The 22438-nt window shown below is 41.0% G+C and overlaps 1 protein-coding gene across 1 annotated transcript in view; it reads left to right on the top strand.

Moving 5' to 3' along the window:
• DOCK1 (dedicator of cytokinesis 1) overlaps positions 1–22438 on the top strand; it is a 459011-nt gene that overhangs the window by 54621 nt on the left and 381952 nt on the right. Inside the window, exons 3-7 of the mRNA XM_081954827.1 lie at positions 5009–5049; positions 6047–6102; positions 11793–11889; positions 14872–15020; positions 17696–17831. Of these exons, the coding sequence (XP_081810953.1) occupies positions 5009–5049; positions 6047–6102; positions 11793–11889; positions 14872–15020; positions 17696–17831 (479 nt within the window). The remainder of the gene's footprint in view (positions 1–5008; positions 5050–6046; positions 6103–11792; positions 11890–14871; positions 15021–17695; positions 17832–22438) is intronic.

A 22438-nucleotide genomic window follows, 5' to 3' on the forward strand; every position in this document is an offset into this window, starting at 1 on the left:
GGAATGAATATTTTAGTAATTTAGCTTGATGAGATTTAACTGGTTGTATGTCAGTCATTTATATATGGATTTAAATACTTGAAAAAATGGAATCATAATCCCAATATGGAGGTTACATCAGAAGACTATGGTTAAATTATGTCGTCCTTCTTTAAAAAAATCATCTGTATGCAAGATTGAAATTGATATTGGTTTGTAACATAGTAAAGTGGTTATTTGCCACAATAAATTATTTATCCTTTAATAAAGGTAAGTAATTTAGTTACTTGCTTCAGTCAGTGGTTGGATATAGTTGATTCATATATACAGTTCCCATTGTGATTTATAATGCACACCTGAGTTTCTGGAACTGATTAATTTATATAGCTACATACCACATAATAGAGACTATGGCTCAGTTTTTTGTGAGTGATACTGATATGAGCTTAATTCTGTATTCAGCTTCCCTCCCCCCCCCACCTGTAGGTTGCAACGGTGAAGTAAGAGGAAGGCAATCTAGGTCTGTGAGAAAATATATTCTTCCTCAGCTGTACTTCCAGTTAATTCTGATAACCATAATGTTAGCGTTTAATAAGACTGATAGCAGTAGGAGCTTTTATGTGAGGAAAAGGGGATTGGTATAGGATTAAGATAATATTCTAGCAATATCATAATGATTCCTTGACATATGCTGAGATGTATAACATTAAACCACTATTTATTTAAGTCCACATATAATTGTTCTATGTATCCAACCATAATATCACCAATTACTGTGATTGTACTGAATATAGTACATTTTATTAGCAAATATGGTTTGCTAATATAAAACGTACTATATATGATTTATATTAACAATTTTTATCCCGTTCCTTAATATTTCAGCAAGTGAATATATTTTTAAGAGAAGGGTAGCTTCTTTATTCTATTTTAATAGCAACTTTCTTGCTAGAGTACTCCAAAATAAATCAGTTGATATGTTGTTATTTAAGATAACCCTTAGATTACAGAACAAAATTCTCTCTTCTCTATTTGCCTTCCACCTGCAGTAGTACTGTAGCCAAACAAATGAGTGGCAATAAAGAAAGAAGAACGTCTTGCTTCTGTTCTCAATTACCCACTCAAAGACAATTGCTATGATGGTTCATAGTTCTCTTAAAGTCATGTCAAGTACTAGAGAAATCAGGAGATCCAGACAGTTCAAAAGGTTATAAAGATTTATGGCAAGCTTAAGCTCTCTACAAGAATCTGAACTACTAACAGTTAAAGCAATTGGTAAATAAGGAATTCAAGGTGAACTGGATTTAGACCTCTTGTGGGCATGAAGGGACTCATGACTGATGATGCGTTGCACTTCTCCCTTAGGCTCAGCCTGGTCATCTCCTACAGGTCAAGAGATAGCAAAAGCATGCAAACCAGAATGGAATTTCTGACAGTAGCTTGCTTTAAAAATGCTTTTAATGGGAATGCACAGCAGAATTGTCCAGATTAAGTCCAAGGTTCTGAGAGCTAAGTCATTGTTTGTCAGCCAATGTAAAGGTCAGAATTATATGAAGAGAATTCACAAAAATGTCACACAAGAGCTAAAGATCAGATTATTTTCAGAAACAGAACATATGTCAGACAAGCTTCTTAAAACAGGCTGAGCAAACTGTTTCAGAGAGTTACTCCCTTGCTTGACAAATAGCCTTATAGAAAGTCTCTTCTCTCCTCTCTCCTTGCTTGTTGGGTGGCAGGCTGGAAGGCAGTACATTATCCTCACCTGACTGCTCAAGTTGTTCGGGTGGTGCTTGTACTAATCAGCCTTATGTGATTATTGGCTTGGTGTCTCCTGAGACTGACATTCTACAGGGTTAGCTTGAGTAGCTTCTCCAGATTCAGAATCTGAGTCCTGAGCCTGAGTCATGACAGAGAAAACTAAAGACTATATATTAAATGTGGAATTCCTATCAAGAAGCAACCAATTAAAAAGGAATAAAAGAAAGAGAAGAGAATGACGTGATAGAAATATTGGGAGGAAAAAGTTAAAAGGATAAAATCAGAGATAGAGGGAGAATACGGAAATGAATCAGCAAGCAAATTTCAAAAACTATAGCAATGATTACAGAATGGGCCCCAGGTACAGTAAACCTTCATTTGTTTGAACTCCCTTAGCCTGGCATACATAACAGTTTACAATGCAAAGTTTCCTGCCAAATCTGTGCTGAATGGATATATTTTGTGTGAAAGATCTCCCAATTTGTTTGACATAGCACCATGATTCTGAATGTTTATTGTTTGTGAGATTTTATTTTAATTAAAAACTTATCCTAAACTAGAATGGGCTTGTTAGCAGTAAAAACACATGATGCTGATCACTTGCAGATGTGTTGCAGATTGGGACATAGTAAGTGAGACATTACCACTTATTTCTAGAGTATGACATGTTGTTTCCCCAAATGTGAAAAAAGTTTTAATACACTGTAATTATACTACAATATATAGTCAGTGAAGGCAATCTGAAAAATATCTGAGGTATCACTGTGGAATTAAAATTGGGAGAAGGAAAGGTCTTATCCATGCAGAAAAATATGAGGAAGGGAGAAGGAGAATCTAGCTTGAGTAACATATTTATTTTTGAGCAAAATATTTCAGTATACAACTTGTGTATATTTTAAATAACTTGCTATAAACCAGGGGTCCACAGCCCCTGGTCCCTGGCCCAGTGCCAGTCCATGGCCTGTTGGAAACTGGGCTGTGCAACTGACATGCAAACATGCAAAGTTGCATTTGCACAAGCAGCACATGTGCAAAAGCATACCTCCCCCCCCCGCTAGCCACTGCGAGTATGCAGAACTGGAAGTTCGTAATCACTGCTATAAACAAATAGGAGAATAGAGTAGTCTCAATTATTTTATGCTTTATGGAAATGGAACTGTGTCCCTAATGTGAAATGAGTAGACCTTTTCTATAGATGTTGATTCTCAAAGTGTGGAAGTTTACTGAAGCAGTGTAAAAACAAACCATATAATATTCTGAATAGATACTGATCACAGTGATCCAGTTCTTCTTTCTAATTGAAAATGCATTTATGTAAAAAAAGATGTAGGACAATCATCCTAATCTGGATTTCTTCCTGTTACATAGTTAATGTATAGAAATTATATAATGTTAAAAATTTATGGTCTTCAGTTGCTGATTACTAGCTGCCCAGGGCTGTATATGGTAAGGTGACCAGACATCCAGCTTTTGGTGGGACAGTCCTGATTTTTAATAATTTGTCCCGCGTCCCATGGCGTTTTTAAAAAGTCCCAATTTTTGGTAAGGTGCACGGTTGCACACGTGGCAAGAAAACACCGTGCAGCAGTTTGCAACTGCCACGCAGTGATTTCTACTATCATAGGGTTCGGAAGCTGGGGAGGTCCTTTGCAGGCGGCTAGAACTGGCTGCCCGCAAACGACCTCCCCGGACTTGTTTTGATGAGTGCGAGGCGACTGACAGTAGTTTGCGCTGGCCGCTCCCGCTCAAACTATTGTCAGTCGCCCCATGTTCAGCAAAGCAAGCCTGGGGAGGTCCTTTGTGGGCAGCCAGGCCTAGCTGCTTGCGCCTGGCGCTGCGGCTGAAGTGAACCCCCAAAGCCCCCGCCGCCACTAGAATAACTGCTGCTGCCGTCTCCTCCTCCTCCTCCTCCTCCTCCTCCTACTCCTCCTCCTCCAACAGCATCACCACATTTGCTGCCCAGTGCTGTGGCTGCCAAAGGTGAAGCCGCCAAAGCTCCAGCTGGCACCCCTGCCCATGGCAGCGGCGCCTCCCCCTCCGCTCGGAGCACCTGAGCTGGGCCCTGCATTACCCCTGCCCCCTCTTCCGCCGTGCTTTTGAGGAGCCATGAGGCCGCGGGAGCCAGTAGGAAGGCGGCAGAGGGGGCAGGAGCAGGAAAAAAAGCCTCATGGCTTCTCAAAAGCACAGCGACGGAGGAGGTAACGCGGGGCCCAGCTCAGGTGCTCCGAGTGGAGGGGATGGTGCCACCGCTGCTGCCAGGGGCGGAGGCGCCAGCGGGAGCTTTGGCAGCTTCACCTCAGCCGCAGCGCCGGGCAGCAAATGTGGTGGTGCTGTTGGAGGAGGAGGAGGAGGAGGCGGCAGCAGTTATTCTGCTGGCGGCGGGGGCTCATCGGCATCTTCAGCGGCAGCCCTGCCCCCGGTGAAAAAAACCGAAGATGGAGCAGCTCCATGCAGATGATGTCGCCGCAACATGACTGGAGGAGGAATTCTGGGAGTTGAAGTCCACAAGTCTTAAAGCTGTCAGGTTTGAAGACCCCTGGTTTTCTTTTTCCTTAAAGGGTTAGGGGTGCAAGGGTCTTGTAACTTGACAGCTTTAAGACTTGGACTCTTCAATGCCAGAGTTCCTGAGCCAACGTGACTGGAGGAGGAATTCTGGGAGTTGAAGTCCACAAGTCTTAAAGCTGTCAGGTTTGAAGATCCCTGGGGTTTTTTTCCCCTAAAGGGTTAGAGGTGCAAGGATATAGACCAAATTTTTAATCAAGAGCCCCCCCCCCCGGTCAATGGTGTCCCGCTTTACCAATGTTAAAATCTGGTCACCTTAGTATATGGCCCAAGGGGTGTGGGTTGGACTTGCTTGGCTTAAAGTTTCTTACTTGAATTTATGAGGAACTTTGAAATTATATGGTGTTTTAAGTTTTAGTGACATGTCAGATGATATATTAATTCATTGTATAAATTGCCATCTTTAGTTTTCTATTAGGTTGTAGGCAAACACTGGACAATGAGAATTATTGTCCTTGTAGAGGTGAGGTTTAATCTTTCTATGATTATATTGAATAAAATTATGTTGAATAATTTAAATTTTACTAAAGGAATTTTCTCAGTTACTGTCAATCTATAATTTTTTGGTAAGGAACCAGAAATCAGGAAATTAACTATTAATAAAGTGCCCTTATATTACAAAGATACATCACAATATGAATGATAATATATATTGGCATTCTTATTTTCAAATTAGTTGTAAAACTTATTAAAACATTTTACTTTTTAGGTTGGTACAGAGGTTATACTTTGAGGAAAAAATCAAAGAAAGTAAGTATTTTGTTTCTGTAGTAATGACATCACTTTTTTAAAAAATCATAGACATTTATAGTAACCTCCAAAGTGTTTTATTATAATTTGGAACTTTTTAGATTAAAGCAGACATATTGATGAAATAAAACTTTTAACCAACTGATGCTACTTTAACATTACTTTTTCTTCAAAAAAATATAACATGAATTTGTTGTCTTTACTTCTTGAAAAGTAGTAGATAGATCCATTATATTTTACATCTATCTTCAAAAACAAATAAGATTGATTTCAAGCCTTTATTTGTACCTACGTTTTGCTTTAAAAATAATTTGAAGTTCTGGGTTTCAATGTAAAGGAACATGTTTAATTGAAATTGCTTCCTTCTTAAATTAGATAATTATTAAAATATATTAGAAGATAACTTGCAGTTTATAAGGATAAGGAGGGAGAGTTTATGGAATGAAGGCTTGTCAATGTGATATAAGCTTTTATTCAGTGTTACAGTGCATCAGTTCAACAGTAGGTAACTGGTAAAATGGAAATAAAAATTCCAAACTCTTTCCCTACATACATTAGCAGAAGAAAAGTTCATGGAGTAGAATATAAGGTTTGTTTGGGCTCACTGTTTAGGACTACTGTAAATTTTTTGGAGCTAAACTATTACTAGCTTCTGAAACTGGTTATTATCAATGAAACCTTATTTACAATTATGACCAAAGGTTCAGTAAGGTTGTTGCTTTTTAAAAAAAAGAAAATCTTATTGAACACTTTTCATAGATCATCCAAAAATAAAGTATAGTATAATTGATAGTATAATCGATCAACATAGACCAATACTTAGAATGGAATGGACTTATTTGAGATTCTCCTAATATTTCAGATTATATTTCTTATTATTTGGGCCAATTGTTCTGGTGATATTTATATTCTAAAATGGATCACTAGAAAAATATAATTAAAAAGTCTACTAGGCATATTGTAAATAAATTACTAATTTATTTTTCTTATTTAAAAGGGCATATTTCCTTCTTCCTATATACAACTTAAAGAAGCAATAGTTGAAGGAAAAGGGTAAGTTTTGGGGCTTAAAAATAATGGATAAAATATCAATTGTATGATTTTTAATAAATTTTGAATGTAAATATGAGTGCAGAAAAAATGAAGTCTGAAATTTATTTTCTAATTATGAATATTGTGGTAATCCAAATGACAAGAGGAATAATGAGAGACATCAAAAGCTTGATTTGCATTCCCCCTATGTTTTGTTATAAAATATTAATATATTTTAGTTAAGTAAACCATTAGTGTGAAACTTTAATTTCTCTAGTTGATATTCTCTGAAAACCTATGTACAACACATGCCAATGTTTATGAGATTGGTCTTTAGTTCATCTATTTACATGGGCAGCATTGGGATAGAATTATTTGATAGTAATGGATCTACTGATTGGTAATTTTTGGAGAATCTTAATCTTATTTAATAATTCTATCTATAAGCATGGAGTTTCCACAGGGGAGAATTCAGGACATAAAGACCAAGGTTTAAATAAATAGAGTGGCTGTTCCCAGTGAAGGATCACTTGCTAGTGATAACTGTAAAATTTAATCCCAGCAGGTACAAAAAGTCACCAGTGGGAACACCCTCAGCTCAGAGCAGAGTTGTAGAATTGGGAGAAGGCCTTGGATCAAACCCTTCATCTTCTACTGGTTCCAGTTGCTCCACAGGCTCTGTGACCATATCAGATCCAAGTGCTCTCTAAGACAGGCTGCTGTTACACCGTTTATACATGATACACCATTTCAGAGTCTGGTCATGTCAAAGCCGGACATCAAACATCTGCCCTCAAGCAATGATCACTTATAAAACCGTGTCTTTCCCACATGTAATTTTTCTGTATTGAAGCACTATTTTTCATGTTCAGATGATATTTTATGTTTTTTTATTAAATTGATAACAAAATTCATTTATAGTTAAATGACATTTGATAAAAAACTATAGCGGCCAGCTAACAATGTGTGTATATATATTAAAAAGGTTAGGAAGATGACTTGATAAAAGAGCTAGTCTGATTTATGTTTATAATCTTTATATATCCAAATTTAAAAAATGCAAATCAATTGATTACTGTATAATAGTGCCTTTCTTGACTGATTGCAAAACTTCTTCAATTAATGTTATATTTCTCATGTATGTGCAATATAGTAATTATATACAAGAAATTAGAATTAGAAATTAGAAATTTAATTTGTTAGCCGCTCCCTCTCCGCAAGGGACTCGGGGCGGCATACAATAAAATATACATACATACATATAAACATAAAAATACACACATATACATACATATACATACATGCATGGAGGAGGTAATAATTAAAAATACATTACATTAATAATAATAAAAATTAGTCATTAAAAAATACCCCGAAATAATAATACAATTTAAAAAGGACTGTCAGGAGGAAAAGGATAAACTACGGTTGAGCCAGGCCAGACAATTGAAAGAGGTAGGTCTTGAGCTTTACATGGAAGGAGCGGAGATCGGAAGTAATCCTGATATCAAGGGGGAGGTCATTCCATAGGGCTGGGCCCATCACAGAGAAGGCCCTGCTCCTGGGTGTCGCCCCCCGACACTGTTTAGCGGACGGCACCCGGAGAAGTCCCTCTCTGTGTGAGCGGATTGGTCGTAGGGATGTATGGGGCAGGATGCGATCCCGCAAGTAACTAGGTCCTGTGCCATGGAGCGCTTTAAAGATCATAATCAGAACCTTGAAATGCACCCGATAGACCACAGGAAGCCAGTGCAGCTCGCGCAGGAGAGGTGTTACGTGGGAGTACCTAGTCCTCCCCATAATCACCCGCGCGGCCGCATTCTGGACCAACTGTAGTCTCCGAGTGCATCTCAAGGGAAGCCCCATGTAGAGAGCATTGCAGTAGTCCAGGCGAGACGTCACCAGCGCATGGGTGACTGTGCGCAAGGCATCCCGGTCCAATAAGGGGCGCAATTGGCACACCAGGCGAACCTGGTGGAACGCCCCCCTTGCCACGGCTGTTACATGGTCATCCATGGACAGCCGGGCATCTAGGAGGACGCCCAAATTGCGCGCCCGTTCCATGGGGGCCAGTTGCTCGCCCCCGATGGCCAGAGATGGAAGCAACTGGTTGAACCGGGGGGGCGGAAGCCACAGCCACTCCGTCTTGGAGGGGTTGAGTTTGAGTCGGTTGTCATCCATCCAGATCCGTACGGCTTCCAAGCACCGGGACATCATTTTGACGGCCTCGTTGGGGTGGTTCGGGGTGGAGATGTATAGCTGCGTATCATCAGCATACAGATGATATCCCACCCCAAAGCCACGGATGATCTCGCCCAGCGGTTTCATGTATGTGTTGAACAGGAGTGGCGAGAGAACCGACCCCTGTGGCACCCCACAAGTGAGGGGTCTCAGGGTCGATCTCTGCTCCCCTGCCAACACACGTTGCGTCCAGCCGGAGAGGTAGGAGCCGAACCACCGTAAAACGGTGCCCCTGACTCCCAACCCCCCCAGTCGGCGGAACAGGATACCATGGTCGATGGTATCGAAAGCCGCCGAGAGATCTAATAGGACCAGGATAGAGGAACAACCCCTATCTCTGGCCCTCCAGAGATCATCAACCAACGCGACCAAGGCCGTCTCCGTGCTGTACCCGGGCCGGAAGCCGGACTGGCGCGGGTCTAAATAATCATCTTCCTCCAGGTGACGTGGAAACTGTTGGGCCACCACACTCTCTACAACCTTCGCTAAAAAGGGAAGGTTGGAGACCGGACGATAATTAGCTAGCTCGGTTGGGTCCAGGGAAGGCTTCTTGAGCAGGGGTCTCACAACCGCCTCTTTCAAGGTGGCCGGCAGAGACCCCTTGCCCAACAAAGCGTTCACTAGGCCCAGGAGCCAGTCGCGTGTAACCTCCCAGGATGCCAGTACAAGCCAGGAGGGACACGGGTCCAATAAACATGTGGTAGGTCGCAGACGTCCACGTAACCTGTCCAAATCCTCGATGGCAACCGAATCAAACTCCTCCCAGAATGGTCTCTCAAGACTCGCCTCGGGCGTCTCCACTGGACCACTGAAAGGGACCCATCCCATCCGGATTTGAGCGACTTTGTCCTGCAGATATTTCCCAAATTCCTCTGCTCTGCCCTGTAGAGGGGCTTCCCGCGGCCTCTGAAACAGGAGGGAGTGGGTCACCCGGAACAGGGCAGCAGGGCGGTTATCTGCGGACGCAATAAGAGCAGCACAATGTTGACGTTTGGCCGCTCTTAATGCCACAAGGTACGTCCTTAAGTAGGTTCGTGCCTGTGCTCGGTCAAATTCGGAGCGGGAGGATCTCCAACGACTCTCTAGGCGTCTCTTGTGGCGTTTCATCACCCTTAGCTCCTCGGTAAACCAGGGAGCCAGGGTGGTTCGTTGCCGCAGGAGAGGCCGCAAAGGCGCCACTTGGTCTAGGGCCCCGGCAGTCGCACTATTCCATGCGGCTACCAGGTCTTCCACCCGAGGGTGGGTCAGGTCCACAGGAGGTGGCCCAAGCTCCATCTGGAACTTATTTGGTTCCATCAGGCGCTTGGGGCGGAACCATCTAATGCCTTCCGGTTCCGCCTCCCCGCAGCGGGGGGTAGCACCAGGGAAGTCAAGTCGGAGAAGTGAGTGATCTGACCATAACAGGGGAGTGATAGTTAAATCCCCTATTCCCAGATCACTTGTCCACTGGCCAGAGACAAAAACAAGGTCCAACGTGTGGTGACGCATTATTTGAGTTGAATGCATCTAGTGATGCATTATTTGAGTGAAAATTTGCAGAGGTAAAGTGATAGACTTGCAAAATAAGGTCCTTTATCTTTAAAACTACGAAGGATTTTATTCAGCATTTGGGCCAAGTCCTTTACAACCCTAAAGATGTTTGAAGGAATAAGCAGAATGTTCTAAACTCAAAACATTTCAAGATCGAAATGCCTGAAGTGGAGTAGGTATTGAGTTCAAAATGTTGGTATTCAAGAAGAATTTGCTTCTTACCTTGAAATAAAACCCACTGCTTTGAGTTTGGGACTAGACTATTTTTAACTCAACTTTCACATTCTGTTTTGTTCTTTGTTTCTTAAAGTGTGATTGACTTTGTTTTCCATCCCCCCACCTCTCCTTTGCTACAACAGAGATAGGTCCCTACCTGCTGCCGTTGGCTAAGACTAATTGAAAGCAGAAGGAAATGACAGCAACAGCAGCAATTATTTAAGCATTTGCTCAGAAAGAGATACGTTGATTTTGGGTTCCATTTGTTGATATGTCTGGGCCAGTTAATCAGTGTGTTGCTTACAGTTATAGACTATACTGGACAAATGATCCTAAGCATGAAAACTGATAAAAAGTGGACTCATTTGTCTGATTGTCTTGTTGTTTTGCAGATTGTAAGGTGTTAAATAGACAGAGTATGTTACTTTAATTTCTTAAATGCTACCAAATTAAGAAGTGTACATTGTACTTGTGCATTAGGAAAAGAATGTTTGTGTTGTTATTTGTAGGCTAAGAAAAAGTGTATCCATAAGATATCATTCTTTATTGGAATTCAGTGGTGGTTTGTATTAGAAGAGTAGAAAGAACGCACATGGAATTATATTTTCATTATTTCTATCAGGATTTTTAAAAAATGTCTTTTGTTAAAAAAAAATCACAACATTGGATAGTTTTTCTGTAGGTTAAGTCAGATAGCACCGATGGCGAACCTTTTTTGGCTCGCGTGCCAAAAGTGGGGGGAGCACAGGGGGGTTGTGGGCAGGCATGCCACACCCATAATGCAATGCGCGACCCCCAGTGCGCATGCGCGCACTACAGGCGCTTCCCCTCCCATTTTTACATGCTTTTTTTGCCCCCCCCCAGGCTCCAGAGGCTTTATAGGAGCCTGGGGAGGGCGAAAACAGCCTCCCCCGCCCCCCCGGACGCCCTCCGGAGGCGTCAGCGAAGCCTCCGGACAGTCCCTGAAGCCTTCGGAGCGCTCAAAACGATCTTCCGAGCAAACCAGAAGTCACTTCCAGTTTGCTCGGAGGATCGTTTTGAGCGCTGCGAAGGCTTCAGGGACTGTCCGGAGGCTTCCAGGGGGCAGGGGAGGCTGTTTTCGCTCTCCCCAGGCTCCTATAAAGCCTCTGGAGCCTGGGGAGGGCGAAAAATGGCTTTAAAAAAGGGTGAACTCAGCTGGCCAGCGCGTGCATGCGTGCTGGCCAGCTGACAGGGCAGCGCCTCACGTGCTCTGACAAATGGCTTCGCGTGCCACAGGTTTGCCATCACTGTCATATAGAATCCTTAAAGTAGAATATCACCAAACTAATTGAGTGGTTTTGGAGAAAAATTAGGAAGTGAAAAGTGTGCTTCAGTTCTCATTCTGTTCTCCCTATGGGACAACAATTTTGAGATTTTTATTCTTTATGGAATTCAAAAAAACATAGAAAACTTTATTATTTGGGGATTTAGCTTACTGGAATGCTAATGTTTTAAAATAAGCCCTATTTCATACAGTTTTAATATTTATATTATAATAATACCAAATAATATCTCTTACTTATTAGGATTTTAAACATTAGAAACATATTTTTGCAAGCCATGTTTTTGAATTATTAAGTAAAAATAATCTAGAATACCATAAATGATAGTATGTTAAATATATTTAATATATTGATAATTAATACATTGCCTTATGTTTTCTGTGACACCCCCACCCCCGCCCGGTATTCCCATATTCTTAGACAACATGAAACTGTTATACCAAGTGAATTGCCACTTATTCAGGAGGTTACCACTACACTACGGGAATGGTCCATAATATGGCGACAGCTTTATATTGTAAGTATCGTATTTAGAATGCCTCTTTGTAGGATAACCAAGGAGTTTAATCTATAAACCAGCCAAGCTAAAGAAACCAATTAAGTACATGCCGGTGATTTGAAATAATTGCTGAAGAAAAGGAATATGCTTTGCATATTAACTTTCCCAAGTAGAAACTCTTTTATTCCCTTTAAAAAGACAATCGGTATTGCAGGCCTGTAAATCACAACTACTCAAACTGACTACTGTCCTACAGTTGTACTAGGTAAAAAGATATGTGGATTGTTTCTAGATAAGAAAGTTTAATTTGCTTGAAGAATGAAACTACTGGACAGAATAGGAGAAGCCACCAACCTCTGGGTCATCCTGGTTCATTATTGAACTGCTCTTACCATTAACATTTTTTTCTTGATGTCCAATTGAAATCTACTTATATGGTATTCAAATTCTTTGTTTCATCTTCTGGAACAACTCTGAACAATTTAGCCTTGTCTTTTATGTGACATACAAATACTTGAATATAGCTATTAGGAGTCCCCATAGTCTCTTTTTTCCATGCTAAGCATATTCAAAGCTTTTAGTCATTCCTCTTTTTTTTTCCCCTGCCAAATTTTATTATTTTGGTTTGCCTCTTCTGGACATGTCCCTCCCTCCCTCCCTCCCTCCCCCCCCTCTCAGTGTCCTTCCTAAAGTGTATTGTCTGGAATGGGACACAATATTTTCAGGGCATTCTGATCAATGCAGAATGTAAATAAATAGAGAAGGGATTATAGTAGATTAAAAAGACCTGAGATTACTGTATTTTTCGAAGTATAAGACGCACCTTTTTTCCTTTAAAAAGAGGTTGAAAATCTGGGTGCGTCTTATAGATCGAATACAGCATTTTTTTGCCTCCCGAAGCCCCGGCCCTTCAACAAAATGGCAATACATACCCTTATGGAAGCTTTCAGAGCACTCCTGGGGGCTGGGGAGGGCAGAAGTGAGCAAAAAATGTGCCAGTTTTTTGCCCCCTCAACCCCCAGCCGCACTCTATAAGCCTCCACAAGGCTATGCATGCAATTCTTTTGCCAAAAAAATGGCCCAATTTCGCGAATAATGGGCCGTTGTTTGCTCATTTTTGACCCCCCCAGGAGCACTCTGCTAGTCCCCCCCAAGGCTATTCATGCCTTTTTTTCCCCTTTCGGAAAGCTGCTTAGTTAGAGTGGTTGATGAGAATTACATTGATCAAGTGCTGTGCCAGCAGAAACAAAGTTTTAGGTGCTACAGGTTGTCAGCTATTTCCTTCTCCAGCACATGGATAAATACACCTGGAAACATCTACCTACCTACCTACTCTCTCTCTCTCACCCTACCTACCTACTGTATTTCTCTCTCTCTCTCTCTCTCTCCCCCCTCTATCTACTTATATACCTACCTACTCTCTCTCTCTTCCCCTACCTATCTACTCTATTTCTCTTTATTTCTCTCTCTCTATCCCTCTACCTACCAACCTACCTACTCTCCCACTCCTTCTCCCTACCTATCTACTGTATTTCTCTCTCTCTCTTCCTCTCTCTCTATCCCTCTACCTACCTACCTATCTACCTATCTACACTCTCTCCCCCTATCTACCTACCTACTGTATTTCTCTCTCTATTTCTCTCTCTCTCTCTCTCTCTCTCTCTCTCTCTCTCTCTCTCTCTCTCTCTTTATCTACCTACCTAACTATTCTCTCTCTCTCTCCCTACCTATAACTGTATTTCTCTCTCTTTCTCTCCCTCTCTATCCTTCTATCTACCTACCTACTTAAAAAAAGCCTCTTCAAAACCTGGGTGCGTCTTATACTCTGAAAAATACGTTAATTTGTGAATTTAATTCTGTAACTTGTGTTAATGTCAAAAGTATCCAGAGGATAACGCCATCCAGATATGGCCAAGGAAGTCTTCATTTTTGGATTTCCATATACATCACACCTTCTTTGTGTAATTTTATTGCTGGATCTTGTATCAAAATACTTTTTACCAAACACTATTTTCCCTTTCCAGTTGAGGTAAAGAGAATGAATCAGTTAACTTGCTTTCTTCTTTTGTTACTGCTGCTTAGTTTTATGCTGTGATGTGTATCATCTACAGTATATATGACTTGGAAGGCATTCCACTATTAATAATTAATTATATAACCTAGATTTGCTTAGACTGACAGTCAACGAATATTAGGTTTTACATCAGACAGCCCAGCTAATTGTAACAGAATTCCAACTGTCAGTGAGTGCTTGTTCTGTCTGATTCTATTGTGAGGAATGGATGTCCTTGGTAAGAACTGGTCCCTTTGGACCAAATAATACACCACTGTCAGATAACTATATTTTATATGCTATTTAAATCCATACTGCTGATTTTCATTTTAATGCAGCTAATTCTGTACCTTCAGGTGCATATAAATTAGTTGGTCCAGCTGAGGATCTTTTGATTATGACTAAGATAATAATTTTGTCATTTCTAATTTCATGAAGATTATTGCAAACCTGTATGTCAAATATCTTGTTAAGATGTCATCCGTTGCAGAAGAAAAACAAGTTAAAAGTTTATAAATATAAATGAGAAATGTAGAATAAAAAAGTTGCAGCTTTTTAAGTAGCCCACTTAAAATTCCTTCTCATGATAGAATGCAGTACTTGAACCTAAATCTATCTTCTTCTGAAGATTTAATTCAAAATGTTCATTTATAGTTTTCTAGTAAATGAATAGTTTTAATTTTTACTGGACTACTGATTCTTGGATTACAGATGAGTTACTTGTGGTTGATTTCACGTGTAATATTTCCCTCTCTGAGGAAATACAAATGGTTTGGGGTAAGAAGTGATAACCTTCAGGGTCAAATAATAAATTTCACACTGAAGTTATAGAAAGCTGCTTCCATACTTACCTTTTATTTCTATTTTATATTATTTATATTTTATATTTCTGTATAAAGGAAGTAGTACAATAAAAGAATATACTAACATGTACTCTTATCACACAGCAAGACAGCAGAGAAATGTTTCATAATGTAAGACATATGATATATGATCTTATTGAATGGCGATCACAAATACTGTCTGGAACACTTCCCCAAGATGAGCTCAATGAACTAAAGAAGAAAATCACAGCAAAGATTGATTATGGAAACAGGTTGGTGATGACTAGCTTGAAACATGCATATATTTCCTTGTTTTTATTTTTGTTGTTTATTCTGATGATTTTCCATGCTTCTGTTTATGTACCATATATTATATATCCATTAAAACATTTATATGGCAATATAAATATTATTTCCAGAATCAGTAGCCTCTTTCTTGATTGCTTAAAGAAAGTGTTTTAAGATACAATTTTCCAAATGTATTTTTGTTCTGTGCAGAACTCAGCAAAAATAATGTGTAAATAATTTTTATTTATTACTTGTGTACCCCAAATTGCTGTCAGTTCAAAACTACAGCTATGCAATGATTTTTTATCTAAGTAATATGTGTTAAGATAATATGCACATAACCAATTTGTTGAGATCCTCAGCTTCAGTAATAAACTATAATTGGCATTTAGATAAGATAACTCTAAATAGATTTCATAAATGCTTGAAAAGTAATAAACTCTATTAACTTTAAATTACCAATTTGCAAAAAAGATTTTAACCACTTTCAGGACACACCCATGTCAAGTTAAAAGATCATAATACAAATTCTACAATAAATTTAATCACCTGCTTGGCACTCAGTTGTTCCAACATCTATAAATAATTTCCAGGTGTAAATGGCATATCTGGATATGCTAAACAGTATGTCACAATCAGAAGACAAAATTTCTCAACATGCATGTATGTACATATGTACAGTATGTATGCATGCCTACACACACACACACACACACACACACACACACACACACCAATGATCAGTATAATATATGCTATTCTTCTGGCTGCTTAGAAGAAAAGTAAATTGCTTTATAGCCAAATTTAGAAACTTCGGAAATAGCAGTGGTTTTCAGAATGTTTTGGCCTGTGGAAGTTTGGTATTTCTAGTGAAATAATAATGGTCATTGAACATGTTTCCTTCAAAAGCAGCCTCTTTCCTTTCTTTACCCCTAGATTTTCCATAGTTGCACTCAAATAAATGAGACTTTGAGATATATTTGAGATGACAGTTTGAATTTATCCAAGGCAACATTAAGATACATTTTTATATGCTTTTATAGATCTTAGACTGTGTTTTCTGTTGAGGCTTGGAAAAGTTTTCATTGTGAGGGGAAAAATAATGGAGAAGGCTTACCTTGAGGCAAACAAAGGGAAGGATAATTTAAGTATTTTAAACATTTTGCTTTATAATGAGCGCATGAAAAGTGGTGGAGGATACCAGATGCTGCTGTGCTTGTGTTTATTTATTTGGCTTTTTGGAGATCAGGGAAAATTGTTGCCTTTCTGTTTTCCATCCCAGAAATGGTTATAAAAAATTCTGCTAACACCATTTTGTTGTAGAACATTTACAGTCAAGATTCAATCTTTTCTTTTTTATACAATTTACTAGAAGTTGTCAGCATTATTTGTTGGCTATATTATTTAGCCATCTGGATAAGGAACTAGCTATTCAACTTCCAGGTGCTGAAACATTACATGTATCTTTTTTCATTATTGTTTTGATGGAATAATTAAATGATTGCTATGTATCCTTTAGAATTGAGACAACTGAGTTTAAATTTTTGTGCATATTACATACCATAAAATACTGCCATTCTTGTTTCATGCAGATATGCATTAATATTTTCCCATAATGAATCCAACATGAGAATTTCAGTTTGGCTATTTCTAGACATAAAAATTTATAATGTCTTTAGTAAATGCTATGTGAAAAATACAGACCAGTCTTTCCCTCTCTCATTCTTTTTCAGAAACATTGTAAGGCAATTTTTAAAAATACAGGTAGTCTTCGACTTATGACCACTGCAGCATCCCCATGGTCAGGTGATCAAAATTTGATCCCCCTTTGTACCCTTCTAACAAGCAAAATCAACCGGAACCTGATCCACTTAACAATCATGTCACTAACAACAATTGCAGTGATTCGCTTAACAACTGGCAACAAAGGTTGTACAATGGGACAAACTCACTTAAGAAATGTCTCACTTAGCAACGGAAATTTTGGGTTCATTTGTGGTCGTATGTTGAGGACTGCCTTTATTGTTTTTGGTAGTTTATGTATATTATACCAAAAGACAGATAATAAATTTGCTCAGCTTGAGTTTCACAATGTACTGTTTTATTTTGTCTGATAGAAGAGTACTAAAAAGGACCTTTGATCACTTTCTCCTATTCCAAATTGAATATTATATGTCAGAGTTTTGACAGCGTGATTATTATGAGATAAACTCAGGAGCAAAACAGAGCATACAGCACACAGAGCTTTTATACAATTAATAATGGTTTCTATACAAATATATAGAGGCATGCACATGGAGATAAACCCCTTACCACTCAGCTAGGAACAAAAGAAGAGAAATGAGATACATGGCAAGAGAGAGAAATGTCATCTAATGGCCATCTATATATAGATACCTCTTAAAGAAGAAATGACGTGTGGACCCCATCAGAGTCTTAAAGAGGTGATACATGTATTGCTGAATCATCCTCATTATACAGTATACATTACAGTATACAGCTTACAACCTTACATCAGCTGACAGCTATTAAATCCTCATTACCTGACAATATATTTTATAACTATTTGGATTGCAGACAGAGCGACTTGATGGCAGAGTTTTTGAGCAGATTTTATGTTAACCATGGTATTGTTTTGGGTGTTTTCTGTTCCATGCAGAATTCTCGATTTGGATCTAGTGGTAAGGGACGAAGATGGTAACATATTAGATCCAGATCAGACCAGCACAATTAGCCTATTCAGAGCTCATGAAACAACTTCCAAACAAGTAGAAGAAAGACTGCTGGAAGAAAAAGTGAGATACAACGTTATTTCCCTGTTTCAACTGTTATTATGATAGTGTTAAGCTGCTGTAAACTAGGAATATGCACATGTGTGTGCGTGCACATGTGTTCTTATGTATGTATGTATGTATGTATGTATGTATGTATGTATGTATTTGTGTTACAACCCCTGGTATGCCCAAATATGGGAGGGAACTCACTACTCCCCCTTTCTGTCTATCGGCTCACTACAGGAGACCATCCAGACAGAAAAGGTTGTAACACAAATACATACCTATTTCCCTGGCTCAGCTGATAAGGAGGAGAGCCTGTGGCTTAGTGGCTAATGCATCTGCCTAATATGTAATACAGCCCAGGTTCGAATCCCAGTAAGGGTATGGCTAGCTGATGAAAGCTAAATAGCTTGAAATAGATCTATACTAGTCTCCCTTTATTTATTTATCAGCACAAATACAACACACACGTGTATGTGTAAATATATATATATATATATATATATATATATATATATATATATATATATATATATATATATATATATATATATATATATATATATATATATATATATATATATATATATATATATATATATATATATATATATATATATGTTGTAATTGTACTGATAAATAAAAATATTTTTTTTGTTTTGAACTCAAGTCAAGCAATTGTGTTCTGGAGGTTTCGCAAAACTGTTGTGAGTCAGCCATTGTTTGGCAGAACTAGAAATTACAGGTAGCTCTTAATTTACTACTGTTTGCTTAACAATTGTTCAATGTTATGATGACATTGGAAAGGGCGCAAAACATCTCATACTCACAATGTCATGTGATTGCAATCTGGGCACTTGGCAACTTGTTTGCACTCATAACTAGTTGCCAAGTGTTCCACAATCATGAGATCATGAGATTAGAATCATGAGATTAGAATCTTCCCTATTGGTTTTCCCTTTTCCCTTTCCAGCCAATGTTTTCTGTTTGGGCTACTACTCTCTGTTGCAGTAATAAGTTTGCAAAGGAGCCTCTTCTTGCTCACTCTTAAACTCACCCCTTCTCTCTCTTTTATACATAGAAACACACACACACACACACACACACACACACACACACAAATACTCTCCTTCCCATTCCTGTGCAGATTCCTAGGGAGGAATCAGAACCATCAATCAGATTCCTAGAGAGAAAGCACATCCTGTGTTTTAAGGAATATGCTTGATGGTTTCAACCGTCAAGAAGCCGAACCAAAGCCAATCTGCTTGATCACAAGAAGAGCAGAAAAAAGTGAGGCAGGAGGAATGGTAGGTAGAAAGGAGGAAGGCCATTGGGAGGACAAAGAGAAAAAACAGGAGAGGAAAATGAAGGAGGAAGAAGAAGTGTGCTTTGTTGTTCTCCTCAGTTGTTGGAGATAGCAGCCAGAATGGGTTAACTTTGTCCAGTAACCAATAGGACTGAGTCTACAGCTGTGACATCATGCCACCTCTAGTGACTCCTCCCAGCTTCAGACTCAGTCTGATCAGAACTGGACATATTTCCCAAGTTCTCTTTCAGGTTAGGTTGTGAATAAGATAAAATTTAAATTCTTTAATTGGCCTTTTTTTGTTCAAATTCCAACAGAACAATACATTTCAAAAATTTCGATCGGAAGCTTTTTTCCGGCTTTGCCAAGCCTTGCCTCGAACCCTGCGAGCTGGCGCCACGAGTTTGCTCTGGAGCGCACTGCACATGTTTTTCTGCGTCCGTCAAGCCCGTGGGTGGAAACCCAATGGCCTCTGTCCTGTTTTGGGCAGCAATTGAAGAGGCAGCAGCGTTGAAGATGAGGAATGACAGCGCCTTCTCCCTCGGACAAATTTCAATGCGAAAACTTCAGTGGCCATTTGCTTTTGTTGCGAGGCTCCAGCAGCCATTTTCTTTCAGCCTTAATCTCCAGTAGCCATTTTACTTTGTTGGAACATTCAGTGAGCTTCCCCTAGCACGGCCTCAGCTGTCTTGATAAACCAAGCCACCATGGCATCACTGGGCAGGAGGGATCAGGACCTCTCTATCAGTTCCCATTAGTCTGCTTCTGATAGAATAATTGCCGGCCCTTCTGGTGTCATTTCAGCCAGAAAACGGGCTGCCCTGGAGCCACGATCCAAGGGGCGCCCAGTCAAAGCCTCCAACGTGGCCCAAAATAATGAAAGCTGCCTCCAATGACTCCTCAATAAGGAGTTTGAGAAAGCCGAATGCCTCACAGCTCTACAGCAAGCGCAGCCTCCAGCAGTGCACCCTGCAAACCCACATCCATTTCTGCCACTCCCTTTGCCTCTGGGTAGCCCCGGCCTACTGACCTGTCCATGGACAGTGAAGGTGATTCCCCAGAGTCAGTGAGACAGCACAGTTCGGGGGCGCTTCCTGCTTCACATGACTCTCTCGCCAGAGAACTATCCCCAGAAGAGGTTCCAACCCTATCCCTGGCACTGGGGCCGCTCCCATCTGGAGACCTAGATATGGCCTCTATTATTTCATAGCCCATTCATAAAGGAATCACAGCAGGTGTCCAACAACAGTCTTCTCCTGCTTCTGTCCAACCCATGGGACCAGCTCCCAGACAATCTTGGGCCAGCAGAAGCCCAGCATCCCCATCAGCTCCCACTCACTCTGAGGTCTCAATGGGAGGGGAGGAGGAAGGTATGGTTAGGGACTCCGACCTGTTGGAGGATGACGGCCTATCCCCTGACCAGCCAGCCTTCGTGGGGCTGTTCAAGCCAGTAATTTTTAGATCACTTCTCTTTAAAGCCAAGAAAATTGCTAAAGTGGGGTTAGCTCCTCCTCCTTGGCAGTTGGATCCAGGAAGAGAGGATCCGGAGGATTTCCTCTTCCTGGAACCAATGGTTGAGAAGGAAGTCATTTCCTCCTCCAACTTATTCCAGGATTTAGTCCAAAGACAGTGGGTTTCCCTGGGGTCAGGCCCTCTTCCCAATTCCTTAGACAAAAGATTATACAATATCAGGCTGGAACTGGCCAAGATATTGGAGGTTCCTATAGTAGACCCCTCAGTAGCTGCCCTATCCTCTCCAGCTATCACCGGGGCCCCGGATGAAGTTTTGAAACTGGAGGACAAGTGTTTAGAGCAAACGCTGGTCAAGGGCCATCAAGCGGCTTCTTGGTCAGTTAGGGCTCTACTTTCGACTCCTTCTTCGGCTGGCTTCTGCCCCATTTGCAGGAGAACAGCTCTTTGGGGCTCCTCTGGAATCCCTTCTTGTGGAATCATGTGACAATGCAATGTTCTACCCTCTCTCTCTCGCAAGCTCGAGAGCGGACCCATTTTCTTACTATAGATGTTCGCCCTTTCAGGGATCGGATGGGGAGTTCAATGCCACCCATCCTCAACATTAGTCAGGCCCTAGACAATCCTACCAGTCCCAGGACAGGTTCAACAGGGGAGGACAACTATTCCCTCCCAAGAGGTCATTCAAGGGTGAAGCTAACCGCCATTCAGACATCAAAAGTGACTGGACGATCTCCCAATTGGGGGCCGTCTCTTGGCCTTCGCCGATCATTGGGAGGACATGACCTTGGATTCATGGCTCATATTTGGCCTGTCACTAAAATTCCTCTCCAATCCTCCGATGTTTTTTGTTCCGTGTCCCATCTCTTGTGAGCCTCATCGCAGACTCCTCATGGAACAGGCAATCCAGCACCTGCTCAACATCCAGGTGATTCAACTGGTCCATTCGGATCAGGTAGGACAAGGGTTTTATTCCCATCTGTTTGTGGTTCAAAGGCATTGGGGGGTTGGAGAGCCATTCTCGACCTAAAAATATTGAACCATTACATAACCGTCCCTGGGGTGGTTGTTGTCCCCGGCGGTCTCCAGGAGGTCTTCTTCAGAGAGCCAGACCATGTCACGTTCACCACAGATGCCAGTCTGACCGGCTGGGGAGCTCATCTCCACACCCAAATGGCACAGGACAGTTGGTCCACAGAGGAACTCAACCACAGTATCAACTGGCTCGAACCGTAGGCAGAACATCTTGCCCTCAAGCAGTTTCGAGCCTCAGTGAGCAACTTACATGTCCTTGTCCTTATGGACAACACCACAACCAAGGCACACATCAACCGCCAAGGCGAGATTCGATCTCAGTCCCTCATGGAAGAAGCCAATCGCCTGGGCATTTGGGCAGAGCAACACCTACAGTCCCTTTGGGCAGAACACATCTATGGAGTAGACAACATCCAGGCAGGTTGGTTGAGCCGCTCCCAAGCGGACCATACGGAATGGAGCATCACAGGAGATCTGTTTCTCGAACTGACAAACAGGTTCGGTCTTCCAACCATTGGCTTGTTCTCCACGCACCTCAACAATCAGCTTCCCACCTACTTCACCAGGTATGCGACTCCAGGATCAGCAGGGGTGGATGCCCTCCGCTGTCGGTGGTCGGGGGGTCTCCTCTATGCATTCCGCCCACTCCCACTGGTCCAGAGGGTGATTCGCAAGATGCTGGAAGAACAGGCGGAACGCTTCCTCTTGGCACCACATTGGCCCTGCAGACCGTGGTTCACGGATTTGGTGAACCTTTCCATCGCTCCTCCGTGGCGAACTCCAATAGCCAAGGCCACTCTAGCGCAGGGCTCTC

The sequence above is a fragment of the Natrix helvetica genome (genome assembly GCF_964273705.1).
Source record: "Natrix helvetica genome assembly, chromosome: 5".
Taxonomy (NCBI): Eukaryota; Metazoa; Chordata; class Lepidosauria; order Squamata; family Natricidae; genus Natrix; species Natrix helvetica.